This window comes from Convolutriloba macropyga, chromosome 1, assembly GCF_964194025.1.
Source record: "Convolutriloba macropyga chromosome 1, txConMacr16.3, whole genome shotgun sequence".
Classification (NCBI taxonomy): domain Eukaryota; kingdom Metazoa; phylum Xenacoelomorpha; order Acoela; family Convolutidae; genus Convolutriloba; species Convolutriloba macropyga.
The window spans coordinates 4965915-4980603 of NC_134468.1; the positions used below are offsets into that span (position 1 = coordinate 4965915).

The window sequence follows — 14689 nt, forward strand, 5'->3', positions numbered from 1 at the left end:
TGCACATATACCCGGTCAGAAAAAGAAAATACTAAATATAACCGACGAAGATTTTAGTATTAACGACGCAAGCGATGATATAGAGCAAACATGTAGTGCAATATACAATATTGCCGACTCGTTCAGATATGGACGACAAATAAATCAGATCAGAAAGATGTCTTCGGAAAATGTATCTACAGAAAGCCTTAATGACCACACATACGAAGAAATAACCGAAGAGTTACATGCAGTAGATGACGGTCTTGATGATGAAGACTGGTTAGAACTGCAAAAAGGGAATGTAAATATATCGTTAATACAAGAACTAGAACAAGCGAAGGAGGAATACAAACAACGCACACACAAGTGTGATATTGTAGAACCGACGACTCTACATACAGAAGTAGTAAAAGTATCTTGTAAGGACTTACTACAAAAATTAACAGAGTTCACCAAACAAGCTCAACTAGACACAGATACAATTCTGCGCGAACAAATAAATGATCCGGTTTTACAAACCGTTCGCCAGTGGCTAAAGGCAGGCAAAGAACCGCCGAGCACAAGTACAATTAAGCATTGTAAAGGATAACGTGCGTACAAAAATATATTTAACCTTCTACTACTCGAGGAACAATATGACTTACTATGCTACAATAAACCAGACGAGAACGGTTTATACGATACCAAAATATGTGTTCCACTATCGCTATTTATGAAATGTTTTGAGTTAGCACATAATAATCCGCTAAGTGGGCATCGTGGAGACGCATGCACATTTAACAACACTAGTAGATTCTTTTACTGGCCCGGAATGTACAAATTGGTCACAATGCTAATACATGATTGCCTAGATTGTCAGAAGAATAAACCACAAAGACATGATCTAAACGAAGCACCCTTAGAACAGTGGGGAGAACTAGAAACCACCCCATTTCATACTATACACATAGACCACAAGGGCCCATTTAGGCCTTGTAGTAACCAAAAGAAATTTTGTCTAGTTATAGTAGATAGTTTCTCTCGCTTTATACAAGTTTATCCATCAAAAACAGCCGATGCACCAGAAACTGTTAAGTTAATAGAAAAATATATTACCCGATTCGGAATCCCCCAACAAATAGTACATGACAACGGTACTGCATTTTTGAGTAATGATTTTGTGCACTGGACGCATGAATTCGGAATTACATTAAAACCACGGACCTCATACTCACCTTGGACAAATGGCAAGGTTGAAGTACAAAATAAAAACTTAGCAAATTATTTGCGTAGTTTTATTAACGACACCGGATCGAACTGGGCCAGCCTTACTAATAAATTTGCCTTTGCGCATAATACTGCAATAAATTACAGTACAGGATATACTGCGTACGAGATAGTATTCGGCATTAAACCACAAATTCCAATTTCCCTTAAGCTAGGCTTACTACGGGATAATAGACGGAATTGTATTTCAGAGTATTGTAAAGACCTTCCCTTACGTACTCACTGTGAAAATTCTTGTAAAAACGAGAAGGTAGACAAACTATTACAGAATAGATTGTCTAGTACTATACTACAACGCGAAAATGAATTTAAAAATATATATAGTAAAACGTATACTCGCTGTCGGCAAATTACAAACAAAGCACACGAGTATAGGAATAGATTTAAATTGGGTAGACCAATCAAAATTGGTCGTAAAGTTCTACTAGAGAATCACGCTAAAGGATTATTGAAATCCAAAAAACTACTAGAGTTACGCTCTGGACCATATACTGTTACTAAGCAAATTACTAACACTACGTATGAAATTGTTCACGACACAACTGAACAAAAGAAAGTAGTGCATAGAAATCACTTAGTAGAATACTTTCCTAAAGAACAGGAAATAGACAAGTTAGTACAGGACTATAGTACTAACTATGATGATTCACAGGCCTACTATGATAGGTTCAACCAGTACTCAATAAATAGATTCAATCACCAAACAATTGATAACCCGGAATATATGCCGTGGCCTATTATTAACAACGCAAATAATCAGGCTGAGCAAATAACATCACCGCAACCAGTTGAATACTCAACTACTGTTAACACGTGCCGGAGTGTGCCTAACAGCCCATACAAAACAAATAGAGATGATAGCACACTACATATCAGAAATTTGTTTAGCCCCCAAAGTAGTTCACAAAGTACTACGTCCAATTCCCATACATTTAGCCCTATCATTAGTTCAACCCCCCACCCAGTAAAAATAAAAACTAATCCTAACCCAATTTATTCTGATGTCAGACCGCAGAGAACACGGACTGAACCTAAACGCTATGGTAATACAATCCCATCCGATTTAATTCCAAAAGTCCAAAAGAAATAATTCTTTTATACAAAGTTGTTATTAAAATATACAAATTATAAAAATATTTAAACCAAAATTATAACAGCCGAGCTCTAGCAAGTTTAATCAGTTTAATGTATTCGCGGGCAATAGCACAGTCTCGAAAGAGAAGCCCGCACCCCAGAACAACAGCCAACCCATACAGTTGCTGAGCAGCTCTTGCTGTCTCAGGGGTCCACCACACTCGCCAAAGCTCGAACACATAATTCATAAATTCTTCGTGGCACTCCGGGTTTGGTGCTGTTAACTTTCGCTCGAACTAAAAATTCAAAAATTTCATAATCTACCCCAATATATCCCAGAAAAATAATTGTAACTTCAAAAATTTACCTCTTCGCCCAACCAAAATTTGAGGTACTGCACTGTAGCAGGACATATCTTCGTATATTTTAGTAAACTTCTGTCTTTATTATTTACACAATACTCCTGCGCAACCCGCAGCGAATAAAACTCCTCTTCAGAGAGGACAATTTGAGTTGATATATACTGCTCAGAGAGGAAAAATTTCATCTCTCTGGTATCCAACTCCAAATCTAAGTCTTCAAAGGCAGAATAATTTGCCTCTTTAAACAAATTTAAAATAGCTCTGTTCATTATTCTCAAAATTAGACTAGAATTACACTCAGAATATTTCTCTATTTATACAAGTATAAAAATATACCCCAACCAGTTAAATTTCTTATTCACTCTGTCTTCACGGACAACCCTAAATCAACCAATGAGAATTGCATATTCCGCCAGTTGCGCGGATAGTAATCCGCTCTCAATAATTTATGCAAATATACAAACTACAAAATGCAGTTGAAACAGTTAGCCAATCAGAGCTCAGTATTTTGCCATCCGCGCGGACGGCCAAATTGCCATTGAGAATTCTATAAATTCTCAGCCCCACTGAATCGATTCATTCTTCTGAATCTCTCGCGTAAAAACTCCACTCTTGTCTACAAAACAATCTGAAATTCATTTTTAAAAATGAATACAGAAATCGAATCTCTGTTCCCCGAGGAGGGAGAGGTTATCGAAACTGAAAACCCCAGAAGAAACTTCACCGAGGTAAATCATTTGCTTATTCTTTTTCTGTTTCGTCTATTTTTATTTTGCAAAAACAGATACATAGAAAATGTCACAAAATTATTTGTGACCGCAACCTTAATTTTATCTAATTTCACAAATTGTGAAAACCCAGACTCTGAAATTTTTACAGATTTAAAAACTGCTCACCATCACTAAAAGTCGCTCACTACGATTGTTCACTTATGGGCTCTAATAAAATGTACTCACTAAACAAAGTCGCCCCTTGTAAAATTGAACCACAAAATGTTGAAATTTCAAAAATCAAAGGTCAAATTTTCAACCGTTTCTTTAGAGGAAAATTAGAAGCTACTATGTGTAGAGCAAGCCACCAAAGCATTAGGTGGTATTGCGGCCTTTTCGACGCTAGTGGAATTGATGCAAAACGCGGCACATTCACCACAGACGTAGATTTAACTCCAGAACAGTGTAGGCAGGCTAGATAAGTTAAGTATTAACGGAAAAGAAATTCCGATTAAATTAAATGTAAGAACAACTTATATAAAAAATTCCGGTCCAAATATTGGAGAAAATCCAAACGAATGTGACGACTCTGGCTGGATAATTCACGATACATTTGAAACTTATATGCAGGATAAAACTTTAAATAGTAACCTGCGGGGAGGATCAGTAAATAACTGGCAAAATATTCCCCTGCCTTGCACATTATCAGAAGGCGGTTGTCAAAGCACGTCAACCGACCCCCATGCTTATAGCTGGGAGAAACAAGATAATTGCTTGTTCGCTTTAAGAGAACAATTTGAAGGCAAAATGATAAAAATAGGAGATAATTACTATATCTCTAAAAATCAGAGAAAGAACAAAGCTTTCTATTTCAAGTGTACAACAAGCCTCAATCGCTATGCAATAGCAATAATATAGTTTATCCGTCACCATACGACACACTATATGTTGAATTTACAGGCGGATTTAATATGAATACAGGAGAGGCACTCGAACCTCTACCTAATATAAATAGAATTACTAGACTTCCGAACAATTCACTAAGTTCGCTTAATATCTCCCGAACAGAGATAGATTACGAGACACATTTGAATACTAAATTCGACTACTATCAGTACACTAATTTCCGAAGGCTACAACTCTCTGAAATAAATACTATACAACAAATTTGTGAACTAGAACGTTCACTTAAAAATACACAACTTGCATATTCGCGTCTCAGCTCCAAGCTGGCTGGTTTTCTGTTAACTAATAACAGATCTATGTTTTTAGAGACAAACGGCAATATAGCCTGGCTCTATCACTGTCCAAAATTTCATTCGCCTTTACAAGTGATGGATACTTGTTACGATCGAATACCGGTGTTATATCAAAATAAAGTTCGCTTTATCGATCCAGTTAGCAGACAAACTTTCACTACTGCTAAACAACAACCATGTAACAACAAACAAAAGAATCTTTTTCAACTAGATATTGAAAATGATAACTCTTGGATCGAGCTAACTCCAAGTATAACACAAGTCACTGGGCCAGCATTATTTGCCCCCAGCAATCAGAAACACAAAATGGTTTCGATGAAATTCAAAAGGAAGTTTCTTTGCATGTCAAAGAAGACATGATTGCATTTTGGAACGATGTAACTTTAAGTTCCGAAATGAAAGACGCAGCGCAAGAGTTTTCTCGTGAATTAGTTGAGATTCAACATAATAAAAGCCAGCCTAGTGGTTATAGCAACTACTACACTACAAAAACAATATATTTGGATTCTCTAATCTCGTCACAATTCTTACACAACCGGTATATAAAAGCATTCGGCCGAATACACTATTATTTGGAACAATGCGCAATTACTTTCGCTGTATTCCTTTTTGTGAAATTTATAATCGACATTGTAGTTTGCATCATTCGAGCACTACAAATACACAAAATTACTGGAGCCTCAGTGAGTTTTGGGAAAGTAATACTATCAGCTACTTTCAATATATTTTTTCAGTCTATAGTAACTTCAGTATTTCGTCCTACTGAAGAAAGAGACGACTCAGAACACTTAGTACAAGCCCCAACTTATAAAGAGCCGACTATAAACATATACCCTCCTATACAAAGTGAGCTACAATCAATTAGACAAGAGAGGGAAAATCACTCTAGCAATGATGATTTCCCAACCTCTCCAGTGTAATTAAATCTAATTAATTACAACTATAAATAACCCTTTGTATAATTTTTTTTTAGAACATAATACCGGACGACAATGACTTTCTGCTGCCCGCATTCGAGGAATTACTAGACGATGCACCTCCATCAGAACTTCCCATCGACATTGTCACACAATATCTAACAACAACCGAGGAGCCCCAATCATATGAGCAACAAGATACCCAACAACTGTCAGAACAGCCTCAACAACCACAACCAGGACCATCACAACTCCAACCTCCAGTGGCAGCAGTCATGCCAAAGACACTTACTGTGCAGGACAAAATCAACCGCCAAATCAAAACCGAACAACTAGTGTGCAACCCAAGCTTCAAGGGGCACCCGAAATATGACATGAGCTTGAACTATAAATTGCAAAACCACGCTAACCTATACAAACTGATCTCTTATAACCCCAAAGCAAAAACTTACAGAGCGAAGAATTTAGGCATCGATAAACGAATCATCTCTGTCCCATTTCATTTCCTAACCGCAAACCTCGACAGCTCAGAATACAATTACATTCGAAACCTCGAGCAAAGTTTCCTCAAGGAACGTTAAAAGAATTTCCAGCTCCAGCAGCGCAACGAAAGCCTGCTGAGAGAACTAAGAGACTATCGACATGGAGACTTTCGAGGAAACGACAATTTTTCGAATCTCTGAGCCGGGGAGAAGGCACAAAAACTTTTTTTTACATAATCTGTAAACCTTAAAATTTATAACTTGACTTTATTTATCTGTAAACCTTAAAAATTTATATGTGTACCTTTATTGATGCTATGATTTTCATTTTACCCCCACTAAGGACCGGGTCGGGATGTACTGAAGTAATGTTTATGTTGAATACTTAGCTTAACTAAGCTAAGTATTCAAATTACATCATTCTAAAAATAGAATGATGTAATTAGCTGAACCATTCATATTGCACAAAATGTCCGTCCAGCCAAACGGACATTTTGCCATCCAGCAGGACGGGAACTATCCCGTTCTGAGAACTATATATAGCAAAGAAAGCATCACAACTTTGAGAAATTAAGAACTAACAACTCAGAGAAACTGAGAATCTAATATCTCCAAATTGAGAAAAGTAATCTCAAAACAAAAGTAATTCGAATCGGAATTGCCAAACTCCTTCTCAACTATATCGAATAACGAATAGTTAGAGATATCTTCAAGTCAGGACTTTATTCAAAAGAGAATAATAGGTTACTGATAAGTTAATAACGTTTTTACAAATATTCCGACCCTTTCCCTTTTTACAAGTTAGATTTGATAACTCTAAGTGCAACTCTTATAATTATACCATTAGTGCTGTAAATTATCTCTGTAAAACTTTTACAAATCATTTACAAATCTTATAACTAGAATAATTAGTCAAATTTACATATTTAAATCCTTAAGTAATTTCATGAGACTTATCAGGCTTAGAAAGATAGCGTATACTAGGAGTAAGACCATCGAGTCAGAAGTTTAAGTTTGAACCTTCGCACCCCCCTACCCTCTAGTATACTAGCTAGGCTAACATAGAATTTTGCAGAAAAACTGATTTGAAAAGAAAGAGAGAAAAAGGCTTGCAACAATTATGTCTAAAAACGAGCAAAACTATCAAGTTTTGAGAGATAATGCAAAGAAAAAGATTTTGCCAACCATTCTAAATACGAAAGCTAACCTTAGTCGACAAAACTTTTTAAAAATAGAGGTTCCTGAAAACAGGTTTTCTACAAACAGTTTTTACTTGAGATAAGATATCTTTGAGGCCGTCAGTTTTGGTCAAAAACGTTTTTAAGTGCGATTTATTTTGATGTCATTTCGTAGTTGAAGGTAAAAGAAATCAGATCAAAAAATAAGAAAAAAACAGAAAATCAATGTCAAAATGCCGCATGTGAACAAAAAAAACCACTAGCGAGAAATTAAAATTTAATTCAAACAAAAAAATTAGGCCTAGAATGAGCTGTGAATAGATTGGGAAAACCATTTAGAAAACAATCCGCTCCAAAAAACAAAAAAAATGAAAATCAAAGTGAAATTGCCGCATGTGAACAAAAAACCACTACCGAGAAACCGAATTTTTGTTCAAACACCGTTTTCTCACTCTACTTTAAAATTAGAGCGAAAAAAATTCACGCCACAAAACCACTCGCTTTTTCGCTCCACTTACTGTTTCGGCGTGACCAAAATCACTACTCCAATTTGACTTCAGAAATCATGAAAATGTGTGAACAGATCTTAACAAAAAAGAATTTGTTCTATATATATTTGTTCAGGATTATAAAGTTTGGTGAATGCACTCTAATTCAAAAGAATACCACAATTTTCTTTTCCATGAGCAAAAAAAATTTCGACAGGTTTGTTCCAGCACTTTCATTGCGACTGCGAGAAAAAAAAAACATCAAGCAGATGGCTATCCTAAAAAATATATACTTGAAACCAATAAAAGAACGTTCACTCTTCACTTTTTAAATTGGCATCCGCAAAAACAACCAGTCGAAATAACTTCTAAAATATGCTTCTTGAGGCGTTGCTCTTTTGAAAGTTTTGCAGTGCCAAAATTTAAAATCATATTTTGGACATTTAAAACTTATCGCAATAACAGTATTTTTTTCAGGCATTAAATATCCGAAGAACTTTTGAAACACAAATTTTTCATAATTTTTTCAAAAAATTGAAACTTTTCTTGGTATTTCAGATGAAATACTCGATTACTTGATCATTCAACAATGTCTCTAACTCCTTACGATTTTTGACGAGGCATTGGAGTGTTTGGAAGAGGGGCGCCTCCCTTGCTGTTGTCATCCTGGTTGTTTTGACCAGGTGTGGCAGCTGCTGTCTTGTCACCACCTGTGCCTCCTCCAAATAACAGGGCCACTGATTTGACCGTCTTTCCACTGAAAAAGTTTGCTGTTAAATGTTCTTTGTAATTCCTGAACATTATTTTTATACTTGGATTTAGACTTGCCTAGTAATGATATAGACTTGGAGTTCGGCCCGGGTAATTCCTGATTTTTAATGTGAACAATCTAAGAAAATGTGTGGAAAAAGTAGCGCATTCTCTATTTAGCACATGTAAAAAGTACGGGACAAATTAGCTTTTTCGCGAGCAATGTGGTCCAGGAAGAACTATGAATTGAGGTCTGCAAGGATTGCACAGTCGAAGAGGTTACTCAGATTGAGGGGTAGAGACTTAGTAACATAGTTTGGACAGTTTATATAACAGTGAAGTTTAACAAATAGCTCTTTGAGGCACCTCAAAAATAGATCATTAGTTGTATGGTTTACTTTCGGTTCTATTAATCAAAGAACGACTTTATTATTATTATTGTTATTACCGTGCCGGCATATCAATGGAAGATTTGAACTCAATGGGATGAAGTCTTATAATAAAGACGACAAATTTCTACAAGGCATAAAAAAGGCAACAGAGAGTACAAGTATTCTACCATCACTACCAACTTTTTGAGAGAACACCATATTGACAATTTGTCCATCTAGTTCTGTAGCTGGAAAAAATATCCTCGAAATCCAAAATCTACGCCTCAATACAGACTGTGTTTTATGTTTTCATAAAATTTTATTATCTTTTAAAAGCTTTTTTTTTTAAAAAAGTCAAATTAAGTTTGTCACAAAAGAGTAGCATACTCGTCTGCAATGATGGGTGCTGCCGCGTCCTCTGTAGTCGGAGTGTTGTTTACGTTGTTTACATTGTTGCTCCTAGTCAGTTTGCCCAAATTCATCAGTCGCAGAGTTGAGCCAGGGAGTTTGGTGAACCCTTTTAGGGTCGACAGGAATTTCTCCTTCCTTATCATCTTCCATTTAGCCCTGGAAACAACATGCATCTGATGGCTTTGGTTGTTAAAAAAAGTTTGCATTTGAACCAGCACTATAAAATAGTAAGCAGATTTCCGAATTCAAAACTAATAATGAAGTCGACAAAAATCTTGGACCAGAAAAAGTACGACTGTTGTCCAGAAGTGACACGCATTTAATTTATATTTCAGGTTTAAAATTTTAGTAGAGATTGCAAAGAGTGGATCCAATTGTGGCTAAGGTTTCAAATTTTAAAAGTTGAGCGATTGATCAAATATAGGCTTGGTCATAATGTTATGAAATCAACATCATATTATTTAAGAGATTCAGTGGAAATTATAAAAGTTAAAAATCTCTTCAAAAATTAAAATTCTGTTGTGAAAATTTGTTTGCTTGTTTGAGTTTCTGAGATCATTACTTTGCAAAAAGCGCATTTGCGCGAGTATATATTTTTATAATTATAAACAATTAAATTGTTGAGTATGAATTTTGAGAAACGTTGTTTCAAATGAGAAGAAGATTTATCTGTGGTTGGTCATTTTTTGAAACTTCCCTGAACGCAATTTCAGCTATAGTTGACCAGAGGCTGGTGACAGAAGAAATCATCGCTGAATCAGAGTGAAGACATTCTGTTTTTTTTTATGTGGATGGCCAGTACTCTTGATGGCCAGCTGGTCTTGATTTTCGAGTAAAATGTAATGCACTAAAAATGTTATGTTCAGCTTAAATCCCGCCTACAAGGTGTGCTTTATCTGCGATTCGAACTTCCGCGAGCACACTGGTACCATTTAATTTGCGAAGCCAGGAGCTAGGTGGGCTTTGTGGTAAGTACCCAAAAATAAACTTAAGTAAAAACTTAATTTCGTTGCTTGTGTATGTTTTTAGACTACAAAGGATATAATTAGACTGGGTGAACTCAATGACATGACTTCAATAATAATGAGGTTTAACTGCACATAATGAAACTTGAAATACACCTGATATGCAAACTGAACACGTGATTTACTATTCATATACGCTGGTTCAGCGGGGAAATGCTCTGAAACTCAAATCCGGATTGCTAATGTGGTGTCAGAAAACAGGTAAGTAAAAATTGATCAATCTGTGGTATGTTAAACTAATAAATCTATAAGTTGTTCACGCCATCAACACATTTTCAACCTGGAAATTTTAATATAACCCATTACCAGATCGCTAGAACCCTCTCAGATCAATTTTATATTTTTGATCAGTGCTTCTCTTGTGAAGTACACATATTGTACTAAAAAATCAGAAATATCAGAGTCTTATTTCACGTCTTCTGAAGACTTTTCAGGTCTTGTACAGGATTTGTGAAGTCTAAGTCAATTGTTGGCTGACGAGTCTTGAGTCAAGTCGTGGCCAAAGCCTTGAAAAGTCGCAATTTTTTCAGAAATAACCAGCAGAGTAGTGTTTTCAGAGAACATGATTTATAATTAACGCTTTTCAAATGTAGTAAAAAAATTATCAATTTTCTTATTGATAAATTTGTTTAGCTAACCAAGCTATCACTAAGATTATCAACCACCCTTAGTTGTACCAAAAATTTATTTTGAAGCCAATGGGCAAAAAGGAGTGGCCTTGTCTGAAAAAATAGGAATTTTTACTTTAGAGTTTTTTGAAGGCACGCCGCGTCTTATTTCACGTCTTCTTAAGACCGGTCAACTCAAAGTCAATTGATGGACAACACAAGCCTGACGTTACGAAATGAATAAATACACCAACGTCTGTGTTTAAGACTTGATTCAAGACGTGCCAAGCTTTTAAAGTGACTGCGATACAGTACTGATCAAAGACTTGCAATTTTACCGAATCAGTACTAATTATGAGCTGGCGTTCAGTCCGGGTTTCTTCTAACATACCCCCGACCCCCGCTCACCTCCCCCCTCTCACAACCTACTACCCCCCTCCCCCTACCCCCTCACGCCCTCCCCCTCCCCATGCGTACACCTGCTATATCTTTTTCCTCCTTGTTTTTCCGGGTTTCCTCCTTGTTTTATCATCCTTCTTATTTTAGTGAAAGATAGTAATTGAAATTTCAAGAATTTTTCTTTAATCTTGGCTCGATATTTCGGAAAGCACTAAACTTTTGGTTCGTTACAGGAGACCTCAGGCTATGGAGAGTTATTGAAAGCTATTGAAAACTAGAAACAATTGGGTTACCTTGGGGGTGGTTTGTAGGAAACGAGGGCGAACTCGACCAGTGTTGCGAAGACATAGAAGAAGTTCACGATGAGATAGAGATCACCCATCTTCAGATCAGCCACTCCTGGGAACCTACCCAAAAAACAAGAGATCCGGTGAACATTATAAAATCCGACAATTCTTCCCTCCTCCGGTCATCTGACACTTGATAACTGAATGGAATGGAATGGATGTGACATTAAAGTCGAGATGGCTTATTACATGTTTGGACTGTAGTGGATTGGATATAGGGGGCCAGAATTACGTGGGAAGTGGCGCAGTTGAAGAAGAAAAGGCTATTATGCAGGAGGTGAGAGGTTCGAATCCGTGCAAGGACGGTAACTTGTAGATAGCATTACAATCTGGTGAATTTTTGTAAGATCTCCGCTTACTCTAGCGTGAACTTACATAATTTCACCGCATTCACCGCATTTCACCGCAAAATTATGTACGAAATTTGCGGTGAAAAAACTAACTGTTCACCGCTTATCTTACATATTTTCCCGATTTTTTTTTCGACCCGGGCTACATTTCACGATTTCTGCCTAATATTTTGCATTTTGGCCGGAGAAAAGCCCACTTTTGCATTGTATTGTTCTAATTTAAAATGAGGGCTTGTTAAAGATAAATGGCACTTTCGTCAAGTCTGAAAGAAAAAATACGTTTCGCAGTGTCAGTAATGCGAAGGTGAATGGATTAATTTTTCACGTCGTGACGTCAGTTTTCACGTCGTGAGATTAAAGATAAATTTAACCTGGTGCCGTTGCCGTTGATGAGGGTGATTGTAGCCAGGATTGTCGTAATTGACAGTCCAGATCTAGCCGGCACTGCCTTCTTGTCCACCCAAAACCCAACCCAGGACAGCACAACCAGTGCAATGGAGGGCAGGAACATAGTTATGACGTATATGGCCAACTTGCGAGGGAACACCATCTTTATGCAGAGTTGCTTCCATACAGTTCCTATAAGAAAGGGGAATCCAGGTGTTCAATTCGGAATGAACTGTTTTTCCTGTTTTAGCCCGAATTTATCATGAAAACATCACTCGATCCAAATTAACAATTAATGAAAATTATTAATAATTTTAATTAATAATTAAAATTAATAATTACGTTTCTTAGGATAGGGGATGTTGAAGGGGATGACAGCAATGTTTTCAACCGCAAACAAAGTGTGGATTGTTCATGCTCGATTGCATATCAAACGTTTCAATTCATCAAATGCATAACCATGGGTAAAAATTGAAAAATTCAATTTTGAGTTTATTCTCAGATTTTGTATATTCTAAGTTAGGTTTTTATGTAGATTAGATACCCCAGTGTACGATTTCATCGGTCACTAAAACTTCGAGGCAAAGAGTTTTGTTTGGAAGATTGAAGTTGGGCTTAAAGAAGTAAAAAGGAATTAATAACTGACAAATTAACTCAAATTTTGCATCAAATGTGTCGCTTCTAATTGAGAAAAAAATCCGCCACCAGTGGATCTTACTTAGAAGTTATTGGATTAAATCATTGTAATTTGTTGTGTTTGCTTGAAATAAACGCATGAATAATCCGAAATGTGATTTTCCTTTTAATTTCCGACGTCACATCGTTTCATTTTTTTTCAGGCATATATTCATAGAATTAGTTTAGACTAACTGGCCCCATTTTACAAAAATCAATTAGTTTGTTTGAAAAATAATTCCTTGTCTATTGTCTTCAAGTGCAAAATTTGGTTGATTGGCACCTGTATTTACATAGAACAACTTATGCTGATTTCAAGTATTGAGGGCATTATATGTTTCCAAATTTCAAATTCTCAACAAAATCAAGCCTTAAACCGACCATTAATTTCGTTCAGCAAAACATTTTCAGATAGCCAGTTGCAATTGATCAATATCGAAGCCCATTTTCTCAGAAAAGATTACCCATGAATAATTCTAAAAACAAGGAGAGAACTATCAGACTTATATAACATTTTCGGCCTATTTATATAACGTTTTTGGAAAGTTTAAGTAACATAAATAAAAACATAACATATTTGTGTAACATGTTATTTGATCGAATAACAGAATTTCATTCAAATATGTGCGTGATTGTTGTATCTATTGCTCAGTTATACTGAAACGTCAACAACCCAATATAGATTGTTGTATCTAACTGCTCAGTTATACTGAAACGTCAACAACCCAATAACACAGCTCCTTGTCGACAATCCTATAAAACAGCACCACTTACGTCAACTGTCAAATGAAACTGGCTATTTCCTAATCTGTCTAATAATAGGTAGTTTATAGGGTTATCGTCGTAGTTTTCAGTATCAATTAACAGTTGTACTTGTACAGCAGCTATATTAACGCATTCAAAAAACAAAAATTTTCAAAAATAATTAATTAAATTAAACATTAGGCTACTGTTTCAGGAACCCGTTATTATTGATTTTACTCGGTTTTTTACCTCGTTTAATTGAATAAATAATACGATTTGCCAAAAGCACGGACGAGTTAAAGTATACGTTAGAACAAAATCTTAGTCACCCGCCCGCGGGACCTCGCGACCTGGCAAGACAGCGCTAGCGCCCGAGTCCTGGTTACGAGGCATGAGGAAGAGCAAGATTTTGATCTAACGTTTTTAAAGAACAAAAGGACGCCAAAATATTGAATTTCATTTGAAATTGAAGTTAACAGTACAATTTTGCAGATTAGTGAAGGAAAAGTTTTCTTCTTAGAAAAAAAGAAGTTGAAATAAACTAAAACGTCTCCGTCTCAGAAAGCAAATCAGCAGATCAATTATAGTGGTTTCATTCAATTGTCAATATTTGGATTTTTAACTAAGTCTTGTTTTTTGCCCTTAACCTAGTGACTTAATTTTGGACAAAAAGTTTAGGGCGAAAAAGATAAGACTTAGTTAGAAATCCAAACTTTGAAAATTTATGCAATGAAACGAGGCCTAAAGCCTAGTAAAACCATTAATAACGAATTCCGAAAACAGTAGCCAATTTTTTAATTTATTTAATAATTTTAAAAAATTATTGTTTTTTGTTTGCTTTTAATATAGCTGCTCTACAAACTGTCAATTGATACTGAAAACTACGACGATAGTCCTATAAGCT

At 35.9% G+C, this 14689-nt stretch overlaps 1 protein-coding gene across 1 annotated transcript in view; it reads right to left on the reverse strand.

The window, feature by feature from the left end:
- LOC142344946 (glycine receptor subunit alphaZ1-like) overlaps positions 1 to 14689 on the reverse strand; it is a 41265-nt gene that overhangs the window by 10573 nt on the left and 16003 nt on the right. The window contains exons 6-9 of the mRNA XM_075397033.1: positions 12351 to 12558; positions 11576 to 11689; positions 9227 to 9406; positions 8326 to 8475 (exon numbers count right to left, since the gene is read on the reverse strand). Of these exons, the coding sequence (XP_075253148.1) occupies positions 8326 to 8475; positions 9227 to 9406; positions 11576 to 11689; positions 12351 to 12558 (652 nt within the window). The remainder of the gene's footprint in view (positions 1 to 8325; positions 8476 to 9226; positions 9407 to 11575; positions 11690 to 12350; positions 12559 to 14689) is intronic.